Genomic DNA, 25,109 nt, shown 5'->3' with positions numbered 1-25,109 from the left:
GCCACGCCCACCAAGCCATGCCCACAGAACCAGTATTTTAAAAAAATTGGATTTCACCACTGAATATAATCCTTCCATTCCCCCACCACTCACCATCCAGTCAGAACTGAAGAACTTTATTGGATGAGAAACTAAATGTTTTCTTTAAGGAAAAAACATAGTCCAGCTGACTTTTGTAAAAGCACCTTTGAGACAACTAATGGAATGTTTTCAGAATGGAAGTGCAACGGGATTTCTCTCAAGGATCAGTATTACAGATAACAACTTTTAATTTGTTCATAAATAACATTAAGGGTTTATAGGACATGGCCAAGTTTGCAGACAAATTATTTGGATAGTGCTTCCTTAGCTGCTCAAGAGAGGCTTTTGTGGTCAGGGTTGATATCTTAATGTCTGTATCCTAAAGTCTTGGTATAACTCTATGCTGTGACTTTTTGTGGAATATTCTGTTTGGTTGTAAACCAGCAAAAAAGTGCAAGTAAGGACAACAAAGTTTATCAGGAGACTTGAAAACATTATAATGAGGAAGCATGCTTGAACTTTTTAGTTAAGAAAAAAGATGTGTAAAGTGGGTGCATAACAGAGACTGAGAAAATGGAGAAAGGGATGCTTTTGTTTTTTATAATGGAAGAAACTTGAGGTTATCCAATTAAACCATGAAATATTTGTGTGTGTGTGTGTGTGTGTGTTTTTTTCTTCAATCTGTCAATGACTCCTGGTGAATGGTTTGCCATTGCCTCCTCTGTAGGGCTGAGAGAAACTGACATTCATTACTTCTAGGAGCACAGAATAATTGATTCTGGCTTCCTCCCCCAAGCTCTAACCATGAGCCATCCAAAACCAGCTATACCACTTGCAGGAAAAGGGGTAGAGTAGTATCCATAATAGCATTGTGCTTAAGAGGCGTGTGTGATTGTGAGCCTCAACACCACTCCTCCAGACCCTCAGGATCAGAAAAAAGGTAGAAAGGTTTGTCTTCGTGGTTTGATTTTAACTGACAAAAGACAAAAATGGCAAGTTACAAACCAACATTTACTCCCCTTTGAAGCCTGATGGCACTTCCGAAATATATTTATTTGTCCTTAGCAATGAGGATATCAGTCTCTAGACTCCGTTTGGCTTAATATAAGATTGGTATTTCCATATTTGAGCCCTTCCCTCTTCCCCCTGAAAAAGATAATCTGCTGTTCAGTTCCTCTGGTATCCACAGAAAGTTGGCCAAAGAGAACCAGAGTCCTACAAAGTTAAACATATCCATCTATACAGTATGAATAGCTATCCTTTATTACTATATGAAATTATTGTACACTAGGCAGCCCATGTCCCTTTGGGTCATCCTTTCAGAGATATTTCCTTACCTAAACAAAGAAACAGAATGACCGCAGGTGGGCAAAAAAGCAATAGGAGCAGGAATGACTTCTGATTTCCTGTTAATTTCCTCATTGATTGTCCTTGTGGGAAGCTGGCAGGGAGCATTGGAAACATTTCTTCCTCCCTCCTTTGAATTCCTGCTGGCTTCCCCATTTACTTTGCTTATGGGAAACTTGCAGGGAGAAAGTCAATGGGGAAAGCAGAAAGTTGCAAGACCAAGAGCAGCAAACAGGTAAGTGGCTCCTTCTTGGTGGTGGAGGGAGCACAATGGGCGGATTGGGAAATGGTATGTGGGTGTGCATGAGAGATGCTGTGTGGGTTGGGGAGGGCGCATATGTGTGTGCAAGCGATCAGGTTGGGATGAGAACGCAGTGGGCAGAGCAGGTCAAGAAGAGTGTGTGGGAGTTGGGTATACATATGAGAAGTATCGTGTGGTTATACATATGAGAAGTAGGGTTAGGGTTGCCATCCTAATTTTGAACAATAATAGGGGTTTTCTTTTTGTAAAACAATTGGTCATTAATCAAGGACTATCTGTATGGGCATAGGAACCTTATTATATAATGGTTGCTTAAACAATATATTGTATGTGCCATAGAAATTCCTGCATAAATGTATGTTGTCATTCTTCAACAAATTTATTTATTTATTGTTTATTTATTGGTTCGATTTATATGCTGCCCTTCTCTGGAGACTCAGGGTGGCTTACAATGCGTTAAGCAATAACTTTCATACTTTTGTATATACCTGCTTAGTAGGGCTTTTGGCCCCCCCAAGCGGTGTTCTTTTTTATACAAAGTCAGCTTATTGCCCCCACAATCCGGTCTTCATTTTACCTATCTCAGAAGGATGGAAGGCTGAGTCAACCTTGAGCCTGGTGAGAATTTAACTCGCAGTAATTGCAGGCAGCTGCAGGCAGCTGGCAGCTAAGTGCTACTTAACAGCACTTTAGTCCGCTGCACCACCAACGCTCTTGGTGATGAAAGCTTACTCTTCTTTTAATAAGAAAAATGGTTCTAAATTACAGCGAAAGATACACATAGATACACACTACATTGTTCTCTTCTGTGATAAAATAAGCTATGCAAAAACAGAAAAGGAATAAAACCAGTTTTTTCCTTTTATATAAAAAAAATAACCTAGGCATTGAACATTCATTTTCTTATTAGAAACATAGCACTGAAGAACACTACATTTAAATCTGAAAACTATATATTGAAATAACCATCCCAGAAGTTTAGATGCCAAGCACTAGCCCACAATCCAACAAATTTTATAACTGTATGCCAAGATATTTTTTCTGAGAGATATCCAGAGGCAGATTTTCTCAGAATCTTTGGCTGAAGATAAATTTCTTTCCAGAGTTGATGAAACCAAGATATGTTCTGGAAAGGAAAGGTGTCAAGATATGGAAAGGAGTTTAATCTTTTATTTTTGAATTTTTCCATTTCAGAAGTATTGCGACGGTTGAAGAAATATAGGTAGTCCTCAACTTAGGACCACAACTGGGATCAGAATCCCATTGCTAAGCAAGGCAGTTATTAAGTGAGTCATGTGTGATTTTTATCACACTTTTTGTTAAGTGTATCACATGGCTGTTAAGCAAATCCTGCTCTTCCCCCATTGACTTTGCTTGTCAGGAGCCACATGGAAGGTCACAGATGGCAATCACATGAATCCTGGGCTACAACCTTTGTAAATATGTGCCGGTTGCCAGGCACCCAAATGTTAAACACATAACCATGGGATGCTATGGCAACCATAAGTGCAAGGACCAACCACAAGTCGCTTTTTCCGCTGCTGTTGTAACTTTGAATGATCACTAAATGACTGGTTGTAAATCGAGGACTACCGGCAATGAAGAACACGGGCATGTTTCAGGCCCATTTTTTCCCCCCTCTGGCTTTATACCAATATGAGGGAGCAGGGGGCAGCTCTGCCCCAGTATTTAAAACCACATGCCCGTATGCTCATATGATGAACATATGCACATAGGGTATTAAGATCTGTCAGTTCATTAAGGAAGATATCCTTAATTGTGCAGAATGTGGTATTTGCTGGGAGGTGGCAGCGCTGCACTTTGTGGTCCATTCCCCACCTAAAGGTCTGCCTTAAATAAAGAAGCAGAAACTGGAGAGAGTGGCGAAAGAGAGATGGAAGTCCACTCCTACTTCTGTCAATGAGCAAGTGAGAAGCAACTATCAAGCAGGGCTTATTTCTTTGCTACTCAGCAAGCCTCTGCTCCTATGCAGGTCTACAAGGCAGCCTCTTTGTTCCTGACAGACCCCTCCCTCCTTTCTGATCTTCCCTGAGAAAATCTAATCTGGTTGCTAAACAGAAGCTACCCTGTGAATCTCTGTGTGTGTGTATATGTGTAAGAGAGAGAGAGAGAATTGAGCAGCGTAGAAGCTTAGTCAAAAGCCATTGTTAGCACTCCCCCTCCATATAATTGTATTAATTCTCTCGCAAAAGGTATGTGTGTGGGAGAGCGAGATGGATAGTTCTTCCCCACTCCTCATGGGGAGGGGGGGAATGAGATAATGCTTCTCGTTTCAAAGGGGAAGATGGAGCCGATTGCTGCGAGGAAGTTAAACACTTTGCTTTCTAACTAGATCGGAGGGGGCTGCAACCTGTTTCTCCACCTCTTCTCGTCCACATTTGCCTAACTGCAGGGCTTTTTTGCCCCTCTCATTCTTCCTGACAGGCGGACGGAAAGGCTTGCATGGCAACCTTTTCCCACCCGATTTAGACAGCCCCTCCGATTCCTCCTGGATGAGACTTTTTTGGGGGGGACTGAGGAAGGAGGCGGAATAGAGGAGAACCCCTATTTTTTTCCCCTCTACACAAAGCCAGGAAGAGAAGGAGGAGGAGGAGGAGAAGGAGGAGGAGGAGGTGTCTGATTTAAAGCTCAGCCTCAGTGCAGAGAGCTCCACGTAAAAAGGGACAGAACCTGAGCTCTCCTCTTAGCAAACACACACACACACACACACACACACACACACACACACACACGGAGCCTCCACTTAGCAGGCATTTGACCCTTTTCATAGAAAAATTTACTATGGCTTTTGCTTGTAGGTTTGGCTGATTTCTTGGTGGAGACTGTCCCCCACCCCCCTTTTTTTTCTTTTGAAAAAACAACCCCAATGCTTTTTGTTTTGCCTTGAAGGGATTGCATGGCTGGCTATTAACCATTGGTTCCAGAGGAATGGAGGAGTCCTTCAATGCGTGGCTCTGAAAGCATCACTGAGAAGCAAACAAAAGGGGGTGCTATCTTGGGAACACCACCCTCTCCGACACACGCGCACGCAACACCTTTCTTGCTGCTTGCTACTTTGTGGAAAGGAGGGGGCCTGGATTGGATCACCTCTCTCTTTTCCTTCCAGGATGGCTCGCTTCGGTGAGGCAATGGCTGGCAGGCTGGGATCTGGAGATGGAGCCATGGAACAGAACAGGAACCGCCAGGGAGCCCCTGCTTCTTCAGGGGGAACCCCAGGAGCATATAAGCAAACTAAAGCTCAACGGGCCAGGACTATGGCATTGTACAATCCCATACCTGTCCGTCAAAATTGCTTCACGGTCAACAGATCTCTCTTCATCTTTGGGGAAGATAACATTGTCAGGAAATATGCCAAGAAGCTCATCGACTGGCCATATCCTTTCCCCTCATGCCTTTTCCCAGTGCTTAGTATACGTTGTATTATGAATGCTACTTGCTGAAACATGGGCAAAGGTAAGCGCCAAGATCCTCTTCCATTCTGTAGCTGGATCACTTGGAAAGGGACGTGAAGTGCATGCATGCCCCCACTCACCCTTTCTATTCCCTTGATTTATTTAAGAATGTTTGCATTTCCCCCCTACTGCTGTAACTTGTATTTCTCTTTGCATTGCTTCAGTTCTTTGCATGGGCTGATATGCAATGAACAGGTTGATTTGGCTTTAAAAGGGGTGCAGCCCAGATGGTTGACTGAAAGAATTGAGAAGAGAGTGCAAGTATGTGTCCAACTCCAGAAACTAAAAGTTCTCCAACATTTAAAGACATAGTTTGATGAGAAAGTGATGACTGAGCAAAGGAGAACTTGAGCTCATATTTAATAATTCCTTCTTTGCAAAGCCATATTTCTCATCATCTCAATTTTTTTTTTCATATTATGTGGAAAGGTTTTCTGGGCCTTGTTCTCTGGATTTCACTACCTAAGTTAGTAAAACAGGTATAACAAATGCATGCTAAATGAGCACTGCAGTAGTTTTGACTGAATTGATTTTGACATGATGCAAGTGTAGGCAAGCTTTTAACTTGCATAGAACTCTTCATCAGCAAGAAAAAAGCTTAATTAAGGCCAGAGAAGTCAATCCAGTTTAATGAATTGCCTTATTACTTAAGATGTGGAGATTATGGATCCCTTTTCATAAACAACCTTTTTCATCCTATATTATAGGTAGCAAAATTGAGCCATATACTTCTTTACAGTTTATGGAATAAACAGTTCATCCTAAAACCAATGTGCCATGCATCTTCTTTCTAGAAATAAACTTAATTTTAATTTGGATGTCTTTTAAATGGAAATAATAAAGATAATGACCACGCTATCAAAGCATTTACACTCCACCCAAATCACGGTGACCAGATCATTGCCCTGATCCTCAGAAATCTGGGCGACAGAGATCATGACCTGTAATGTAATCTAAAGAAATTAGGAATGAAATCTAAGCATGGCTGCATACATCACCCTAGCTATATGTAGGTAGCTTGCCAACTAATGAAAACCTATCCTTTGGGAATCTAAAGCATGAGACACTGATGCATAGCACAACTTAACTACTTCAAGCCCACCCACACCCACTATTCTTCCTTGCCAGGCTTTCGTATTGCCAGTTCCAAGTTCTGGTAATTTTGGCAAACAGGTCCTTTTACTGTACTTGTTTAGCACACCCAAGCCACCAGCAGGCTTTTGTTATAGATAGAAGTATTCTCTTTTTTCTCCATATTGAATTGAACAAATAAATTGCCAAGTAAAACTGGTATCACAATCAGGACTAAGGAATGCACCCAGGACTTTTAATGGATTTCTAATAAACACCCTATTCAGTACCATGGATAGCTCCTGAAGGTCAGCCTCTTACAATCAAGCAGTTTTCTTAAACAGTGCCCATTCTTTGTATAAACACTCAGGGTGAGATCATCTCTATATCTATCTATCTATCTATCTATCTATCTATCTATCTATCTATCTATCTATCTATCTCTATCTGTCTGTCTATCTATCTATCTATCTATCTATCTATCATCTACTATCTATCTACTATCTATCTATCTTCCATTTTTACATAAGGTAACTATGGAATATAGTTGGAATTATAATCTGGAATATACTTATTATGAAGAAAGAAGAAGAAAATAGTAAAATCGAATTCCAAATGAGTACCAAAGGGGTGTGATTTTTGCAATGGAACAGTACACTGCATCAGACCTCACTGGTATTATCTTTGCAGCCCCACCCAGGACCATGCATCTGATTTGATACAGCCCCTTAGAGTTTTTTATTCTTTTTAGCTATCTGTGTGTGGTTCCACTATTATAGGGGCTTCTGTTATGTTGTAGTAAGGACCTCTGTGCTTATGCAGGTGCATTTACTTAAGAGTGGAAGCCTCTCTGAGTCGGGAATAGATTACAAAGGGAAAAAGTAGATCATATCTCCACCACAAGTAAGTCCTTCAACTGCAGGATTTTTATTCTGCCCTTGTATGAATGGCAGCCATTCATACATAGAAGAAAATAAAAGAGTCATATTTTGACACATAGCTAAGATGAAAAGACTATTAAATTGGGAGCAACAAGTAGTTTTGTTACCTCTTCGCAGTCTGCCAAATTCTGGCATGTTTTCTATTCCTTGTGGGATTCAACGAGAACTATTCAGGGTTGTTGCTGTCCTGTCCTGTTAGTTGCACTTTATCTTCTCAGCCCTATCTTGAGTTCTTTTTTTTTGTTATGAGGAAATGTGATTGTAAAGAGTGATAGAATCGTAAGCAATTGAGGATGTTGAAAGATGACAGTTTGTTTTAACTAACATATCTTATACTTGTTCTGTCAAAGTGATTTTCCTGTACCTGCTTTTCTTAGGTAGTTTTTCATGACAAGCAAATTAATGCCTCATTCAAAAATATCAAAGACTTGGATAAGAATGATCTGTATGGTATTTCAACATCCAAAACATAGCTCTATTTTTCTTGATGAGACAATGTAATAAGTAGGGCTTTGCAAAAAATTTATGAGAACACACAATAGGCAAGAGATGCCTTCTGCTGTAAGTGCTTGAACTTTGTGGGAGACATTTTCTTCCTCATAGTTTCAAAAAAGTATGTGTAGTGCAAGATCTTCATCTCTCTCATTACTTACTTACATTTTTTAGCTGGAAGATAACCAAGCAAGCAAGATGGATATATGGACAGATACGCTTCTTCAGGGACATCAGAAAATAAATAACATTGCACTGCATAACTGGCATGTAATATGAAGCCTCTCCTGTTATGTACTGTTGCCAAGAAAACTACATGGTTGTATCCAGGTAGTCACTAAGAGTAGAGCTGGACTCAAAGGAGTTTTTACTTTTAGATTTTGTTATACATATAAGGAGACTGGACTTCTACTGTTGCCTATTCAATAAATCTACCAATTCAATTTTGCATTCTTGCTCTAGCAATTCCTCTTCTGTGCTATCCAATAGCCTCAATATAGCTGGAGACATGCATAGCCGTGTTGTGGGCCCATTTTACAGAGTTGTAGTGGTTGAAGTTGCTGAGAATTAATAGAATAATCTGTTTTCATAAAATTGACCCTGGGACCGTAAATATGTCTAGAGACCATGAAGAACTTTTCCTTGTTTTTTTAAAACTCTGTATATACAATACAGATCAAAAAGATTGGCTTGGGTTTCCCCGTGAAGAAAGTTTTTTTTTTAAGGGTCAGACATTAATATATTTGTCTACCAAGCATTTTCTGGAAAGGCTATAAGAATTATGTCTGTCTGTCTGTCTGTCTGTCTGTCTGCCTGCCTGCCTGTCAATGTAGCTCTGCAATTATTCTTTAATAAAAGAATGTGGAATTCTGCTAGCATAAAGTCTTAATTGGTACTAGCTGGCAGAATCTTGGAAACTGTCAGAAATAATGGTGAGATTGCAACACAAGACTATTATAATTGTTTCTGGTCTTTCCGTATGTGTGTATGTGAGTGAATGAATGTGTCTCTTAGAAGGAAATAAGAAATAGCCTATCAAAGCAGTTCTCTTTATTTATTGTTACAGAATTTCTATCCCATTTTGAATTTATTAAAAGGCTATTTTCCCATTAAGATGAGGATTTATTATACTGTATTACAATGAACAATTCAAATATTAAATTCCTCCTTATGGCTTTGCATTCTCTACAGCCTACCCACCTATAATCTGGTTTTGCATTATCCTCTGGGATTTACATTTCCTGTAGAAATTCCAGAGAAATGAACAAGATTTACATATTAGCCCCTTTTTAAATTGTGGGCTGTATGGTAAAATCCAATGGAGGAATAGTAATTTTAGGAGTATTCCCTGCAGAAGTGCAGAATGTTTAACTGGTTTTAGTATTTAGCAGGTTACCAAGATCAGCTAAAGGGTTTAGGTGTTTAGTTTGCTGGGCCATAACATATTGAATAGACGCTACTATGCTTAATAGTGCAAAGGAGTCATTCAAGCTTGTTTAAATTGGTTAAATTTAGCTTTTTAAAGTTGGATGAACTTGTGTATACTATTATTTACAGACTAATATGCATATCCAATAAATTTTCTGAACTTGGTCTGTATATTAGTATAGATTCTTTAAAATGAAAATATATCCCCCCGTATAAACTGCATAAAGGGGAGAAAAGAGTTACACCAACGACTTCTTCCTTTCTGATTTATATAACATCTTGGCATAGAATCATAACAAGCAACAAATTATCAAAGTTTTGAGTCACAGAATACCTTTGATTGTGAATTTCATGAAGCACCTCTTAATATAGAATTCTGAAGTTCCTTTGGTATCATCCAGCAACCAATACTTTTGCTCTTAAATCATCATTTTGAAAATGTTTTATGCTATTGTCTTAAATACATATGATGTTTAGAAATAATAGTGCGAAATGTTTTTAAACTTGAAGTTTCAAAAATGAAAATTACAATGCCAAATTTCCTATACATCTTTAGACCTAGAATTAGATAAAGATTTCATATTCTTTTAGGCTTGAAATATGGCATCGTGATTCCTGATTCTATGTTCTGCTTGATGAAATACGCAGAGATATGCATTTCATATTCACTTGCCAAAAAAAATCACCCATGCGGGTCTTATTGGGTGCCTACTATTTATTAGCTTAATGTGTCTCATTGCCAAGAAGTTGCCAAAGTATTAGTCATCTTCAGTTTGTACATTATTGAAGAGATTTGTTACTTTTCTGCGTTATTAATAGCAATGCATTCTTCTTACCTTATGGTGTACATTGGAAGCTCTTATTTTTATTGTTCCCAGTTTTTCTTCATTAGCAAGAATGCTTTGTCTGGATCACTTTTAGTTACTAAGCATAAATATTCTTTGTTGGTCATGTTTATTTCATTGGCTGTCTCCCTGCCTTAAAGAGGTCTGATTTCTGTTCTGATGCACTAAAGAAGTATTAATTCTTCCTCCTTCTTTGTCTCATGGGATGCCAACATTTTGTCTGCTACTCATAAAGAAAGGGATACTATGTATGTAGGAAGGTGCAAATTCTGCCATCTCAGTGCATTAAAAGACTCTAGGAATAAAAATCTGAATGAAATCTGAATAAAATACTAAGCAAGTTAGTCATTCCATAAGTATTCATAAGGAGTTCTGAGAGACCCTGACCACCTTAGGTCTTCTGTCAATATAAAACCTTATTCTCTACTTAAATGTCATCCTGTATCTTAATTAAAAAGGATTTGTGTTTCATAATCTAACTTCAGTGAACTGTATCCACCTTCTCTTTTTTAGTGGCTAATGAATCAGAAAATGTTCAAAGAGGTTTTTAATAGACAGCAGCTTCAAATTATTCTTGTATTAACATATTAAATATTTACTAAGATAGGGGCTATAGCAAAAGCTTCCCTCGAAGCAATCAAGTTCTGCAATTGTAATGGTAGGTAAGAAAGACCTTGAGAAATGGGCCAAGGGATTCTGTCTAGGGAATAGTCAGATGAGAGAGGGCATAGTCTGAAGTTGCATAATGGGCAGAGAAAGGGGCTCGGAAGGGCCTCTTTAGCTTTGCAGGCTGTAAAAGGGACAGTGGGAGATTTGTAAATAGAGAGGGGAAGATTTCAGGTTTCTGTTAATGTAGCTTCATGATGTTAAGGCTTAGCCCACCCAGAGTCGCTTCAAGAGTGAGATGGGTGGCACGTAAATTTAACAAATACATTTGACTTAATAAATAAACAAAAACAATGCAGTAGAATTAGCTGAACTGCTTGTCTACATCTGCTTTCCTGTCCGGTCTACAAGTATCAGTACAGGTCTTTGTTTTCAGGGCAAGAGACTAATGGCTAATACAGACCAGAACCAAATACATGGGTGAAATCTCAAAAGTTGCAGTTAAGGGTTAAGGAGACCAATAATTTGGTTCAAGCTGGTTAAGAAAGTACATTTCAGAGGCAGTAATCAGTCAGAATTCAGGTTCCAAAATATGATATTTTAAGTAAGTAAGTGAATGAATTTTAATCAAGTATGGCCATATTAAAGCTTTACTTGACAGCTTAAGGAGAGGTTCTCAGGCTGGTGTCAAAACGTGGACCAGGTGTTTTGGAACTTAGTTTTGAGATCACTCAGCAACATTAACATCACATAAACACATGATCAAATCTGATTTGCTCCATAATGATGCATGTATTTCTATTGGGTGGAAGAAACTAGAAAACATGTCATTGTATTATCATTTGTGCCTAGGATTGCTCTTGTCCTACAGGCACTAATTATATAGGGAGGAGAGCTTGACCAAGCTGTTTTTTAAACAATTCTGTCTCTTTATTAGATAACAATAACCCAAAGGATAATAATTGTTGCATTTGGGAAAAATTTGGTGGATGCCACCCATGAAAACTAATTCTAATTAAAGTTCTGATACTATAGCTATTGATTTTTTAAAATCTGAAATGTTTAGTTCCTGCAGGTATCATCTTCATTGGGTTAAATGGCAAATGCAATCTTTCCTAAAAGGCTTTGGGACTAATCTGTTCCCATTATTCTCTCTCTATCCTGAAGCATTCTGCTCAAACAATCTTATTTGTTCCTTTCCTTCTTGTCTTCCAGCATGCCCACAATGGGACAGAGTACTTCATCCAGGTTAAGCAATATTAATATTCATTTGTTACTAGAAGGTACTGCTGAAAGTTTGCGGATAGATTCTGCATTCCAGTCAAATCAGTACAAGACATGTAATATCTACCATGTGCAAAAGTAGGCAGATTCTGCTATGATGATGGGAGCTTTGCCTGACATGGTGATCTGGGATCAGTTTGAGCTTATGAATCCTGAGGAAGTGGACAGGATACTTAGTGCTGTTAGTCCAGCCACCTGCAGGCTAGAGTTCTGTTCTACCTGCTTAATGAAACTTGTCAGGGAGGTGACAGAAGGTGACAATGCATTTGACTTGAAACAGTCTCCTCATCAAGAAACCATCACTTTACCTAGCCAGATTAGATGATTATTATCCAGTCACTTCATTTTTTTAGAAAAAAATGTTGAGAAGTTGGATGGCCAACATCTATAGAGAATTCTGGAAGACATAGATTATCTGGACCATTACCAATTGGGAATCCCAGTGGTGTACGGGACAGAAATTTCATCAGTCACCCTGAAGGATGGCTTGTGAGAGGTATGGAAGAGTTGGTATGCAACTGTAACTTTTAGCCCTGGGTTTGATATTCTATAAGCCACTTAGACCCTACATACAAGAATTACAGGCCTAGATAAATGTAAATTTGCTGTACTGATTTTCTGAATTTTAAGAAATTTCAATGTGCACTTTAAAATGAACCAATAAAATGATGGTTACCTTTTAAAGAAATGTCTGTACTTTGTTTTTAAAGTAAAACTTCAAAAATTGCACATTTTGTTTCGTGGCCCTTAAAAAGAAGCCTTACCTGAGACTAGTAAATGATGGGAACAAGATAGCTCAATGAGCCCTTACAGGAAACACAAATATCACCTGTTCTTCCAGCTAAAAATCATACATCCCAGCTTGGGAACCTTGCGATGTAATAGAGTTGGAAAGATTTTGTTATAAAATAATTTATATTTTGAACAGCCTAGGCCAAGCAGCTGAGAAAGCCACTCATTGAAGCATCCATGGAAGGAAGTTGCACAGAAGTGTGAAAAAGCAGACAGATTGGGATCAAATGCAGTAAGAAGCCAAATTAGTAGTTGTCAGGTAAAGATCTGGTTTCGCCCAAAAAGGAATTATATTTGAATTATTATAGGAGGAACTGGAGTTGGAGCTTATCCTACCTTCCCCCCTCCTCCTCTTTCCAGTAGCAGTGGTGGTGTAGTGATTAGAATGCAGTATTGCAGGCTAACTCTGCATTCCACTGTCCGGAGTTTGATCCTGACTGGCTCAAGGTTGATTCTGCCTTCCATCCCTCCGAAGTGGGTAAAATGAGGACCCAGATTGTTGGGGGCAATATGCTGATTCTGTAAACCACTTAGAGAGGGCTTGAAAGCACTGTGAAGCAGTATATACGTCTAAGTGCTAAGTGTTAAGCTGAGCATGGATCACAGTTCCTAGGCATAGATTAATATAAATCTTCCAGATTCTGGCACTAACCTATGTTTAGAATTCCAGTGCCATAGGATCCTGTTGGGCAAGTCTGCCTATCTGTCAGTTCAACTGGGATGACTTAGGATACAGCTAACTTTACCAACGTTCTAATGAAAGAGCATTGTAATTACATATTATTATCAGATAATGCAGCAATGCCTACTTATTTTCTCTTTTTTAATTGTACAGTGAAAGAATCAGCTTTAGTATCTTTTAACCACCTCTTGACAACTTGTATGTTGGCGTCTCAACTATCTCTTGAGTCCCTCCTTTTTAGGCAATTGCATTGGTTTTAGAAAGGCCAGTTTCTGCAATCAGCAGAATCAAATTGACTAGATTATTCTTTCCACTGATAGGATAAAATACTGCTCCCCAACATGCAAAATAATTCAGTGGTTAGATCACTGGATGTTAGGGAGAAGCTAGAAGGATCCTTCATTCTTGGCAATGTTATATTTTGGAGTGTACCTCATGAAATACAGAAATACCTCATGGGGAGGTATTCTAATATTTAACAAATAATTTGGAGTTTGATGAGATATTAAGAGTACAAGAGTATGGCCAGAAGTTTGAAGGCTGCTCATCAGCATCCCTTTTGATCCACCAAAGTGGAAGTTTAATGATGCATGATTGTATATAATCAATGCTTACATGTTGTAGGACTTTAAGGCTTCCATTGATCCCTTAAAATCCTCAAACCCTTCACCCAAAGAGGAAACGTTTCACCACCTTTTGAAAAGTAGGTATTGACATGCCAAAAAAAGCTGTCATCCAAATAAATGTTACCTTTCTGGCTTAGGAAAAGCTTTACCTCTAAATTTTGCCAAAATTTCTTAACATTGATGAATTGGAAGAAAAGTGGCTGAAGATTGTAGTCTGGGGAAGAAATAGAGTTGCTTCATCTATATCCATTTGACTAGGTAATAAGGCTAAAAATATCTGGGAGGTGGTGATTCAGTCCTGTATATTTGCTTGGTAAATGTGTAATTATACTAGCACCCTGTGCTGTTTTTTTTTTCTAACGTAAATAGAGAGTGATATAGGATGGAAATATGAGACAATAGATGTTTGTGTCCTGGGGAGCAAGCAAGTTTATCTGGGCATTTTGGGTCAAAAAGCTAGATTTAGAAGTACACAAGGAACCGTGCTTTACTGTTAATAGACTACATTATTTCTGCTTTTGCTGTCAAGCATCATTGTCAGCTGAAAAAAATGATCCTTTGTAGACAGAGTAAAAATCTGATAAAAATTACGGAGACTTTCAACCTCTTGTCTTCTCAGTTTTCTATCAGCCAAGCAGCTGTCAGTGGCCAGGCCTCCTGTTTTGACTTTATTTACATGGTCGCTTGGAAAGTTACAATTGGATTAGGATATAAGATGGGAAGTGCAAACCATCAATATCTACTTAATTTAGCTTCTATTAATCATATTTGAGCACAATGAAAGACCTAGAACAAATGTGCTGGCCTTCTAAAGGCTAAGCAGAGTGCACTGGATGCTTTAGTGAATTATGCATCAACAGTGCAGGGTTTTGCCAGGACCATGTGGTTTAGACTGGGAGGGGGACAAATCCTGCAATTTTGTTACGGATGAAACTGTAAGCTTCTTTTATAGAAATGTTAGAAGTATACCCAACTGAATAATTATATGGTCGTAATTGGTTTTATTGATTCCACAATCCTTTATCATTGTGTGCAGAATTCAGATTTGTGAAATCAACAAGACTAGGGGGTAACATGATAGCAGTGTTCTGATATCTCAGGGATTATGACAAACAAGAGGGAGTCAAGCTATTCTCTAAAGCACCTGAGGGCAGGACAAGAAGCAATGGATGGAAACTAATCAAGGAGAGAAGCAACCTTTTATAGAACTAAGAAGAAATTTCCTGACAGTTAGAACAATTAACCAGTGGAACAACTTGCCTCCAGAAGTTCTGAATTCTCAAACACTGGCAGTTTTTAAGAAGAGATTAGACAACCATTTGTCTGAAATGGTATGGGGTTTCCTGCCTGAGCAGGGGGTTGGATGAGAACAGGGGTCTCCAACCTTGGCCACTTTAAGACTTGTGGACTTCAACTCAGCCAGCAAAGTGGGTGAATAGTATAACAAAACATTTAAAAATGAATCTTTTCTATATCAGATCATGCATGGAGATTATCCTGGGGCAGAATTCTGTGTCATTGGGAAGTATAGTCCACCTTGCTATATAAAAATATAAGGTAGCCTAATTTTGTTCTATCATTTGATTAAGCAGTATAATTTCCCCCAAAGTGATTGAACTGAATATCTCAAATTGTTCTGTCTTTACATTAAAGTAAATACATCACTTATAATTTTTGTATTTCCTTTGAAAGTCATGTTTTACATAATATTAACATATGATTGGCAACCCACAGCTTCCTAACTCTTTTCTGCAGATCCTGGAATCACTCAAGATTCTCTTACTACCGGATATGGTAGCAAAATGCCTAAAAGCAGTAGTGTTTGATTTCCTGTTGATTTTGTACGATAGTAACAAAAGTTTCCCTTGTCATTAGTGCAGTGAGGGCAAACCTATGGCACATGTGTGAAAGGTGATATACCATGCCCTTTTGAGTGACAGCAACTATTGTCAAAAACACACCCCATTCATGCATGATTTTTGGAGGTTGTGGAGGCTGCATGAGAATAGGTGTGCTCGTACACTGCTGCAAACCCTCCAGAGGTTCCTGGGTGGCCCCCAAAAGTCATGTAAGAACAGAACATGGTTTTGTATGATTTTTCTGAGACTGTGGATGCTGTGGAAGAGCATTCTCTGACACCAGTTCAAGAACGGGTTGTCCAACTCAGAGTTGCCTCAGATAGAGTGGAGGGAGACTTGTCAACAGAAACAGAACACCCTCTGAAGGTAAGTGGTGTTTGGCAGATCCTGGAGATCACATGCATCATTGGACTGCATTTTTTAATGGTACTCAGGGACAGGAGGGCAGGGCTTGACACGCCAGCAGTGTCAAGTAAGACATTTTCCAAAAATTTAACATGCTAAGCCTGAAGGGTTTGCCATCACTGCTCTAAATGACCCCTTAAACCTGGGCTGTCAAACTCCCAGCCTATGGGCTGGATATGTCACATGCTGGCCACGCCCACACCCAGTTTAATGATGGGGAAAAAGTCCCAATATGTCACATGATGATGACGTGAGTTTGACACCCCTACCGTAGACCATTGTTCCTCCCAACAACTGTGAGATGACACTTGTTTATTGTTTACCCATGAATATAAAGTTATAAAGGAACTCATAAGAATTTTAGCATACATTTTACTAATTTTTTCAAGCTGTGCCTCAAATTTTCCTCAAAGTTAATAATTAGAATGCTTTAGATGGAACTCAATTGTTTGAGAAAAAAACACTGAATTTTGTGCAGCCTGATTCTGATACTGTAACCATAAGGTTATTGCGTTAAAGCCGCCATCTTTTGGCAGGCATCAAATATGAAATCTTTTGGTTTTCAGGTTTTAAGCCCTGTATAAACACCACTCCATATTTTTATGAAATGCTGTTGATAATACATTCTGTCACCAATTAGCTATTAAATGCTTTTAAATATCCTGTAAAATGACAGTGTTATTATCAGATACCATCAAATATAACTGACTGAATATAATGGAAAGAAAAATATTCAGAAGTAAAGATATGGTAAATATTTGATAGCAACTTTGACAAGAGAAATTTTTTGAAGAGAGCCAATTAGTTTCTTCTGGATTAATGTTTTAAATGGAAGGCTGACAGAATATCACATTGTGTAAAGATGAAGGATTTCTTGGATGAGCTTAGATTTGAATTTGAAAGAGTTGCACTCAATAATAATTATAGTGACTTGTTATTATCTTCACCACTTTAGGTCAAACTTTCATCAATTAATTTTTAACGTATTAAATCTTAATCATCAAAAACAAAATAAATAAATTAAAATAGCAATCAAATATAATGTGTTGGTGGTCTCCAATAATATGCAGATTTAGACGGTGCTGTTGAATTATATTCATCAGATATCATCAGATATGTCCCATTGAGTTTAGTAGAGTTTCCTTCCATATACATTTGCCTAATAAGCACACAGTGTTCGTTTGCCATGAAAGAGCAGTCCAGTGACACTTCAGCCATTTTGGAATTGAGAAATCTACTTTGCAAATAGAGAAAGGGAAAGGTGAAGATGATAGAAAATACATACATAGGGAGCAAAGTTGCTTTTCCAGAGGAATTTGAAAAGTAGTTTTATTTTAGGGAGATAATGTCCCTTAGAAATTTGGGAGAGGCAGAGGAAAATTAGCCAGAGAAAAGAAAGGTAATTTAAATTCCCTCTGTTTACAGTTTTATCCTCTCTTTTCCCCCTTTTTCGTGTATTTATTTATAATTCTCACCAGGGAGAATGGCTCTTTTGCAATCTAACTGCTTTGAAGTAGTGAGTGTAACAAGTAGCCATCTACAGCAATATGCGACACGGTTGTGTTTATTTTGAAAAAAAAAACTCCCCATGGCTAATCATTCTGGCTTACTGAGAACCAATACAGATAGTCCTCATTTATAACAGTATATTTAATGATCATTCGAAGTTACAATGGCATTGAAAAAAAAACATTTTTCTTGCTTACATTCTTTGCAGCATTCCCATGGTCATATGATCAAAATTCAGATGCTTTGGCAACTGACTCATATTTATGATGGTTGCAGTATCCCAGGGTCATGTGATCACCTTTTGTGACCTTCTAACAAGCAAAGTCAATGGGGAAGCCAGATTCACTTAACAACCATATTACTAACTTTACATCTGCAGTGAGTCACTTAACAACTGTGGCAAGAAAGTCATAACATGGGACAAAATTCACTTAACAAATGTCTCACTTAGCAACAGAAATTTTTGGCTCAATTGTGGTTGTAAGTCAAGGGTTACCTGTTTTTTTTTAACTGATGTACCTTAAATTCTTAGGATCCAAAGTACCATGGAAGTGTTTCATACAAGCACCCATCAAACTAGATTAAAAAAAGCTGCACCAATGAATTCTGAAAAATCTCAAAAAACTTTCATTATGAAGACACATCTAATTATAAATATATGCAATCCTAGCCATATTAATTCATTAATATTTAAGTCTCATAACTTACATAAAAATGTAGAGGTGGATTGTTAGAAATGTTTTATATCTCTTAAAGTGCATGTGGATATATTATCCCACATGGAATAAAAATTTATAGCTTTACATAATAGGAAGGCTTTGCAAATCAAATTTTTGTAGATCCCAGATTCTAATATTCTGTAATACAGTATGTCATATATTCACCTTTGCAGAGTTATTTGTGAAACATGCTTTTACCTAGCATGACTTTCTTTAAAGGATCAAAGGAATTACTCTTTGGTGAAATTTGGAGAATTTCGGAAGAGATCCCTGTAACTTGTGAAAGGACTGTAATTCTTGTTGAGGGGAAATGATTTTCAGTATGGTTCACGTCTGCAATGTTTCTACAGCCTAAGGGTAAACTCAGACTTAAAATGACTGTTCAGACCATGTTCTTGAGCAGCTTAAATTAATTTAAATGTGCTGAAAGACTTCCAGGACTATTGTGCTCTAAGTGATATATAATATGCATGAATTAATGCTTGATTTTGTGTTGATCTTTAGCTGTTAGCAAATAATCAGTGAAAGTAATTATTTGCCTTTTTATATCACTGTAAAAAAAAAACCCAGCAATCTAATTGACTCCTATACAGAATAATTAGAATTTGCAGTTGGGGAGGGATTACTTCATTCCATTCTCTTGAGTCCTTAGGATAATGTTGAAAAAGGTTATAAGCCAAAGAGCTCATGACTGAACCAAAGACATATACAATCCTGGAGACAGAGTATGGATTTGATTAAAGTCCAGAACTAGCATCCTACCCTGGCACTACATTGGTTCTCCTGTGCAATTCCTGACATCTTTAGATTTGGCCCTACTATAGAATTCATTGAACTGGATTTTATCCATGGATATTAACTCACAGTATGTATATCAATCACAATGTAATACGAATACAGTAGCATTCCTTCACTGACCCTGGCACAAATCTTTATGATGTGATGTGAGATCTATGCTAATAAAAAAAACCCAGCAACAGTAATGAGGGACCAGTTCACTCTAGCTATGTAGAATGCTTTGTTTTGTTTTGTTTTGACAGTGCTATGTTGTTTTAACTTTCATTCATTTGATTTTATGCTTTCTTTGGGGATGGGTCTTTCTTTTTGACAGTTGAGGCAAACGAGGGAAGGAGAGGCACCCTGTCAGATGGTGAATTGAAACTGAGGCAGCAGTTGTCATGGCAATGCCAAGTTGCATCCAATTGCTATGGTAACTGAAGTTTGAAAAAGACAATAAGGCAAGAAAATAAATCACATGATATAACTTTTATTTTAATGAAGAATATAAAATAAGAGCAGTTTTTCAATGAAAGAACAACCAGTAAAAGTGGCTCTGTGGTGCTATTTGTTCTTATTAAGTCTGGAGAGAGAGAGAGAGAGAGAGAGAGGGAGGGAGGGAGGGAGGGAGGGAGAGGGAGAGTGTGTTGTGTAATTCCATGTATGGAGGCAAATTGGTAAATGAATATGGATAAAATCTTGCAAATAATACATCAATGCTGTCATTTGTTTAGATTTGTTTTCCCACTCTAGTTTGAAGGGTCAGAACAGTTTACAACAGCTTAAATCTGCTTGCATTAATTGGCACTTGAGGTAACAAGGTGATTAAAGTAGATACATCTGTACCTATCAAAAAATCCCAGTACCTTTCACCAGCTTTAAAAACACTCATTTAATTAGGCTACTTTTTGTATCAGTCTCAAACCATAAAATGAAACTGTTGCTGAGACTGTGTAAGGTACAGAATGTCCTGAGAAACTGCTAGAATGGATTTATTTAAAACAACAATGTACTTTCAAAGGATACTGTTAAAATCAATGTACAATTTAATTATATCAATCCCTATCTAATGTATGATTAGAAGGAAGGGAGCTTTGCTCATATGGCATTTACAACTTGCATTTCCCATGTCTTTCTGTAAATGCAAGTTTGTAGGATGGCATTCTCCAATCAGAGAAAAAAATACAGAAGAAACTAGAGCTTTCAATAGCAATAGCACTTAGGCTTACCCTATTTTTCGGACTATAAGATGCACCGGAATATAAGACACACCTTAGTTTTTTGGGGGGAAAATAAGAAAAAAGCTGATTGGGAGTGGATTGGCCTCCCAGAATATCCCCAATCAGCTGTTCCCAGAGATGAACTTTAGCAACAGGTTTGTTGGTTGTGAGCTCTGCACCTTGCTTTTTTTTCAGCTTCTCAAATCTCTGTTTCAGAGGCTGGGCAGGGCTAGATTTGGACTATAAAACGCACCCATAATTTCGCACTCTTTTTGGGGTAAAAAGGTGAGTCTTATACTCCGAAAAATATGGTATATACTGCTTCACAGTGCTTTCCAGCCCTCTCTAAGTGGTTTACAGAGTCAGCATATTGCCTCCAACAATCTGGGTCCTTGTTTTACCGACCTTGGAAGGATGGAAGGATGAGTCAACCTTGAGCCTGGTGAGATTTGAACTGGCGAACTGCAGGCAGCAGGCAGTAAGCAGAAGTAGCCTGCAGTACTGCATTCTAAACACTCTGCCACCATGGCTCTTTCAAGTAACCAGACCAATTGTGGGGATTATGTGGACATGATTACCCTTGTGTCTAAGAATATTTTGGTTATTATCATTAAAAGAAGTAAAAATGTTATTTTTACTTAACAAATGGCGAAGAGAATGCTGCTCCTTCACTTTGGAATGTGAATTAAATGGTCAGTTTCATCTCAGCAAGCCCTTGCCCTTCCTTCCTAGCACAGTGCCTTGTCTTGCACTCCCAGAAGCTGATGGGATTTGAAATCCAAAATACCTGGAAGATACTAGTATGCCTATCCTTGATATAAGCCAAAGCATCAGGAAAGCACTAGCACTAACACTTAGACTTATATACCACTTCATAGTGCTTTACAGCCCTCTCTAAACAGTTTACAAAGCCAGCATATTGCCCCCAACCAAAGAGTAGTCTACTTCTGAATAGCAGGAGCTGATGAAGACTATCATAGGAGAAAGCACCCTACTTCATTCCCTGACTCATGTCCTTCCCATTCAGTTTTCCATCATAGGAACTGAGGGCTGGACTAAGTCTGGTAGAGAAAAACCATTTTCTTATGTGTTATGAATTATATGGCTTATACAGTATGTCTGAAGTCTTTTCATGTCCATTTGTCTCAAATGATTTAGTGTTCTATAAGGAGAAGGTAAATAAAAAGACCAGATTACTGAGACTCTAGGCTTCATCCTTAGTTCTCCATTGCACCAAGTAATAAGCATACAATAAACTAGAATCTCGATTTACTTACTCCACATGAACAACTGCTGGCTAGTAACTTCAATAAGTAAGCAGAATGTGTTGTGAGTTGGTCACCCAAATGGATTTGGATAGTAATCTTCTTTTGTGTTCATGCTTAGTTGAACATGTGGCGGCATGCCTTTTTGTTTTGTTTGTGTTATCCTTTCTGTTTTTATCATTTGGGCACATTCTCATAAATTGAGCAGAATTGATTCATAACAGCTTTGGCTGTCCGAGGTGATTTGTCCAAAAATCAAGAGAATTTAAATTTACAACACATATAGGATGCTGACATGTTTATACTTACTTCTAAGTGTAGGAATGATAGAGAGGGGTCAGTCTGTGTAATTCAGGATGTCATGTGTTCAAAAAATGCCTATCCAGCATTATACTGCTGGGTTACTAATCATGTTCAGGGTTCACTTCATTAAAATCTGATTGGACACTCCAGAAGGCATCCAGGATGACTAGAATTGTAATTCACTTGTGGACTTCCAGGATCATAACAGGGAATTGTGTAGATTTAGCACCTGTGGTTGGGTTTTGGGCAGAGGGGTTGTTTTTACACATAACCTTTTCCAAAGTTGGTAGAGAGATGAGATATATACTGGTTGTCCTCAACTTATGACAATCATTGAGCCAAAATTTCTGTTGTCAAGCGAGACATTTGTTAAGTGAATTTTGCCCCGTTTTATCACCTTTTTTGCCACAGGTGTTAAGTGAATCACTGAAGTTGTTAAATTAGTAACAAGGTTGTTAAGTTAGTCTGGCTTCCCTGTTGACTCTACTTGTCAGAAGGTCACAGAGGGTGATCATATGATCCCAGAGCATTGCAACCATCATAAATACATGCCAGTTGCCAAGCATCCAAATTTAGATCACATGATCATGGGAATGCTGCAATAGTTGTAAATGTGAAAAATGGTCATAAGTCACTTTTTTCAGTGCCAAAACTATACATTTTCAATATGCAGCTGAAATGGGGGACAAACCCAAAAAACAACAACACTATACAGCCTTCTGGCTTCTTCCTCCATTGTGGTCTCTTCATTTTCTCCCTCTTATCACCCCACCCCTTGCCTGCTGTGAAGTATAAGACTCCAGGTGTGCTGCAGCCCGGCAACCCAAAGATGACATGGAGGACATGGCCAGCTAGCATTTCATTAATATTGGATACTTACCTGGTACATATTTTTGTACTTTATGAATATTGTTACCTGATCTGTAACAATTAACAATGTTACCTGAATGACAGGTCGGACATGAGTACCCAATAAAAATGGAAGCAATTATAATCCACTAAAATGGATCAAAACCAGGTAACTGCATGGAAAATAAATGTTGAAAAAAATAAATAGATAGACCTGTTCTCTTCATCTGTTCTGAAATTATACACAAAATAAGTGTCTTCTATATTATCTAAGTTTCTTTAAGAAGTATGGATTATTCAGAAATTTCTAGAAGTTATTTGTATGAATGGCTAAAGGTTTGCTAATGTTTTTGTCTCCTCCCATCCAGCATTTGCTGTCTAAGGCTCCATCCTACATTGCCTACGGTAGTGCCGGTCTTATGTAGAGGTAGTCCTTAGTTATGACAGCAATTGATTCTAGAATTGAGTGATGTGATTGTAAAGAATAATGTCATGTGATCTTTCCACTTAATGATGGTAATCCCAGTAATCTCAGTTGCACATCATTAAGCTAGAATATCACATGACCACCATTTGTGACCGCCTGCCTCCTTCCTCATTGAATTTGCTTATAAGAAGCACTAGAAGATTTAATCTTAGGTTGGGGTGTTAAGATAGTATTCCTTTGATCACATGTCGCTAGGTGATCAATTGAGGAGGCTTGCAGATAACCATCTCAATTTTATGTTTACTCTCCGCTGATGTTGTAGATAGTTTTACCCATTCCTCTCTTGGCTTTTTTTTTTTAGTTGCATTTCTCTCCTACACTATTATATAACGATAGGGACGATGATAAATCCAAGGAGGAAATGAATGAGAGAATCTTTTGTATTTTTAATGGTAATTTCAGTGAGGTTTGCGTCACGTAAATGGTCAGGAAATCGCCTATGTAATTTCTCTCTGTCCAGCAACAGTTAAAAGAACATGAGCATGGCCAGCAGAAAAAAAAAATCTAATTATAATTAAAATAATAATTTAGGAAATCCCTAGTCTCCATATGATGTTTAAAATGTTAATTTACTTATAGATTTGTTAATATACTTTGTATTATATCAAATCATTACAGTTAACTAAGGTAACCAGGAATTTCAATAGGTGCAACTTCTCTTAGTATTGAATAGCAGACTAATCCATCTGAGAATTATGTGGAAAAAAATCGTTGAGAGAACTTCTTCATGAATTTAAGAGCACATGGGAAACTCTGCAACTTTTTTCTTCGAAGAAATGTCAGATAATCTGATCAAAGATCATTAATATCTCATCTAGCTTGGCTCTGAAGTTATTCTTCATTTTAATAATGAACTGTATCTTGTTAAATTACAAATTCTTCTGCACCAATAATTTTAAAATGCATTAGTTCCATATTTAACTGAATAGGTAGGAAGCAAAATTCACCAACTACCCTTATTTTAAACTATATTATCTAGGACTGACAGATGTACAGAACAGAATTTAAGAATGAATTATTAGTCTTCTGTCGTGTGTCATTTTGTAATCTGAGGGTTTATTTTATTTATGTTTTATATTTATCAACCACCCATCTCCCTCAAAGAAGGGAGGGTTAAGGTTTTCTTCCTTTTTCTAAAGATGTTTTGACATTTTGCAAATCTTCAAAAAAGTTTTACATCGAAATAAACTTCACTTCGTATTACATACAATCGATATGTTGTTTTAAATAAGAGCATCAGCAATTTTCATAAATTATTCAGTTGGGCAGAGAAACATACTGAGTTCAGTTTGCCATTTCTCATTATACTTCAACCTAACAATTAACAGTAGTGAAGCATTTGTTCCCCCTTTCAGCCTTAAAAATTTGGGGAAAGGAAGGAAAGAAAGAAGGGAGGGAGGGAGGGCAGAAGGAAGGAAGAAAAAGAAAGAAAGGAATATTAAAATAGGAGATTGGGTCTAGTCCGAAGAGTTGTGAGTTGGCGAGATAAAAGGTAGGCATACTCTGAATAGAAAGCAGCAATTATTTATATGCCATCCCAGGAAAGACAAATGCAGTCTATTATCTATTTAACTGTTCAGGAGCAACTTTTCAATAAACTTAAACTGATGTTTTTCTTAATATCCCATTCTGGTAGCCATGTGCCCCACTTTATAACTGCCCTCTTTTTAAAAGGTGCATACTTTATGCCAAGTTTCAACATAAAGAGTCTTTGGAGGGAAGGGCAGGATGCTTGAGGTAGCTCATCATCTAATTAGCATAGAGTACTGATCTGTAGCTGTAGCTTTCGCCACTCTGCTGAAATATACTGCAGTTTTATTCACAGAAAGTATTTATACACTTGCTT

The 25,109-nt window shown here is 37.8% G+C and overlaps 1 protein-coding gene across 5 annotated transcripts in view; it reads left to right on the top strand.

Annotated features, from left to right (window-relative positions):
* The window catches only part of CACNA1E (calcium voltage-gated channel subunit alpha1 E), a 453,280-nt gene that overhangs the window by 148,471 nt on the left and 279,700 nt on the right, over positions 1 to 25,109 (top strand). For all 5 annotated transcript variants that reach the window (XR_015733193.1, XM_060690120.2, XM_034409672.3 and 2 more), the window contains exon 4: positions 4,758 to 5,024. Coding sequence is in view for 4 of the 5 variants with exons in the window: in XM_060690120.2 (XP_060546103.2) it covers positions 4,758 to 5,024 (267 nt within the window). In the remaining variant the exon portion in view is untranslated. The remainder of the gene's footprint in view (positions 1 to 4,757; positions 5,025 to 25,109) is intronic.

This window comes from Pantherophis guttatus, chromosome 3, assembly GCF_059756535.1.
Source record: "Pantherophis guttatus breed Tessera chromosome 3, ASM5975653v1, whole genome shotgun sequence".
Lineage (NCBI taxonomy): Eukaryota > Metazoa > Chordata > Lepidosauria > Squamata > Colubridae > Pantherophis > Pantherophis guttatus.
The sequence above is the reverse complement of the archived record's forward strand: the minus strand, read 5'-3'. Positions and strand labels throughout refer to the sequence as shown.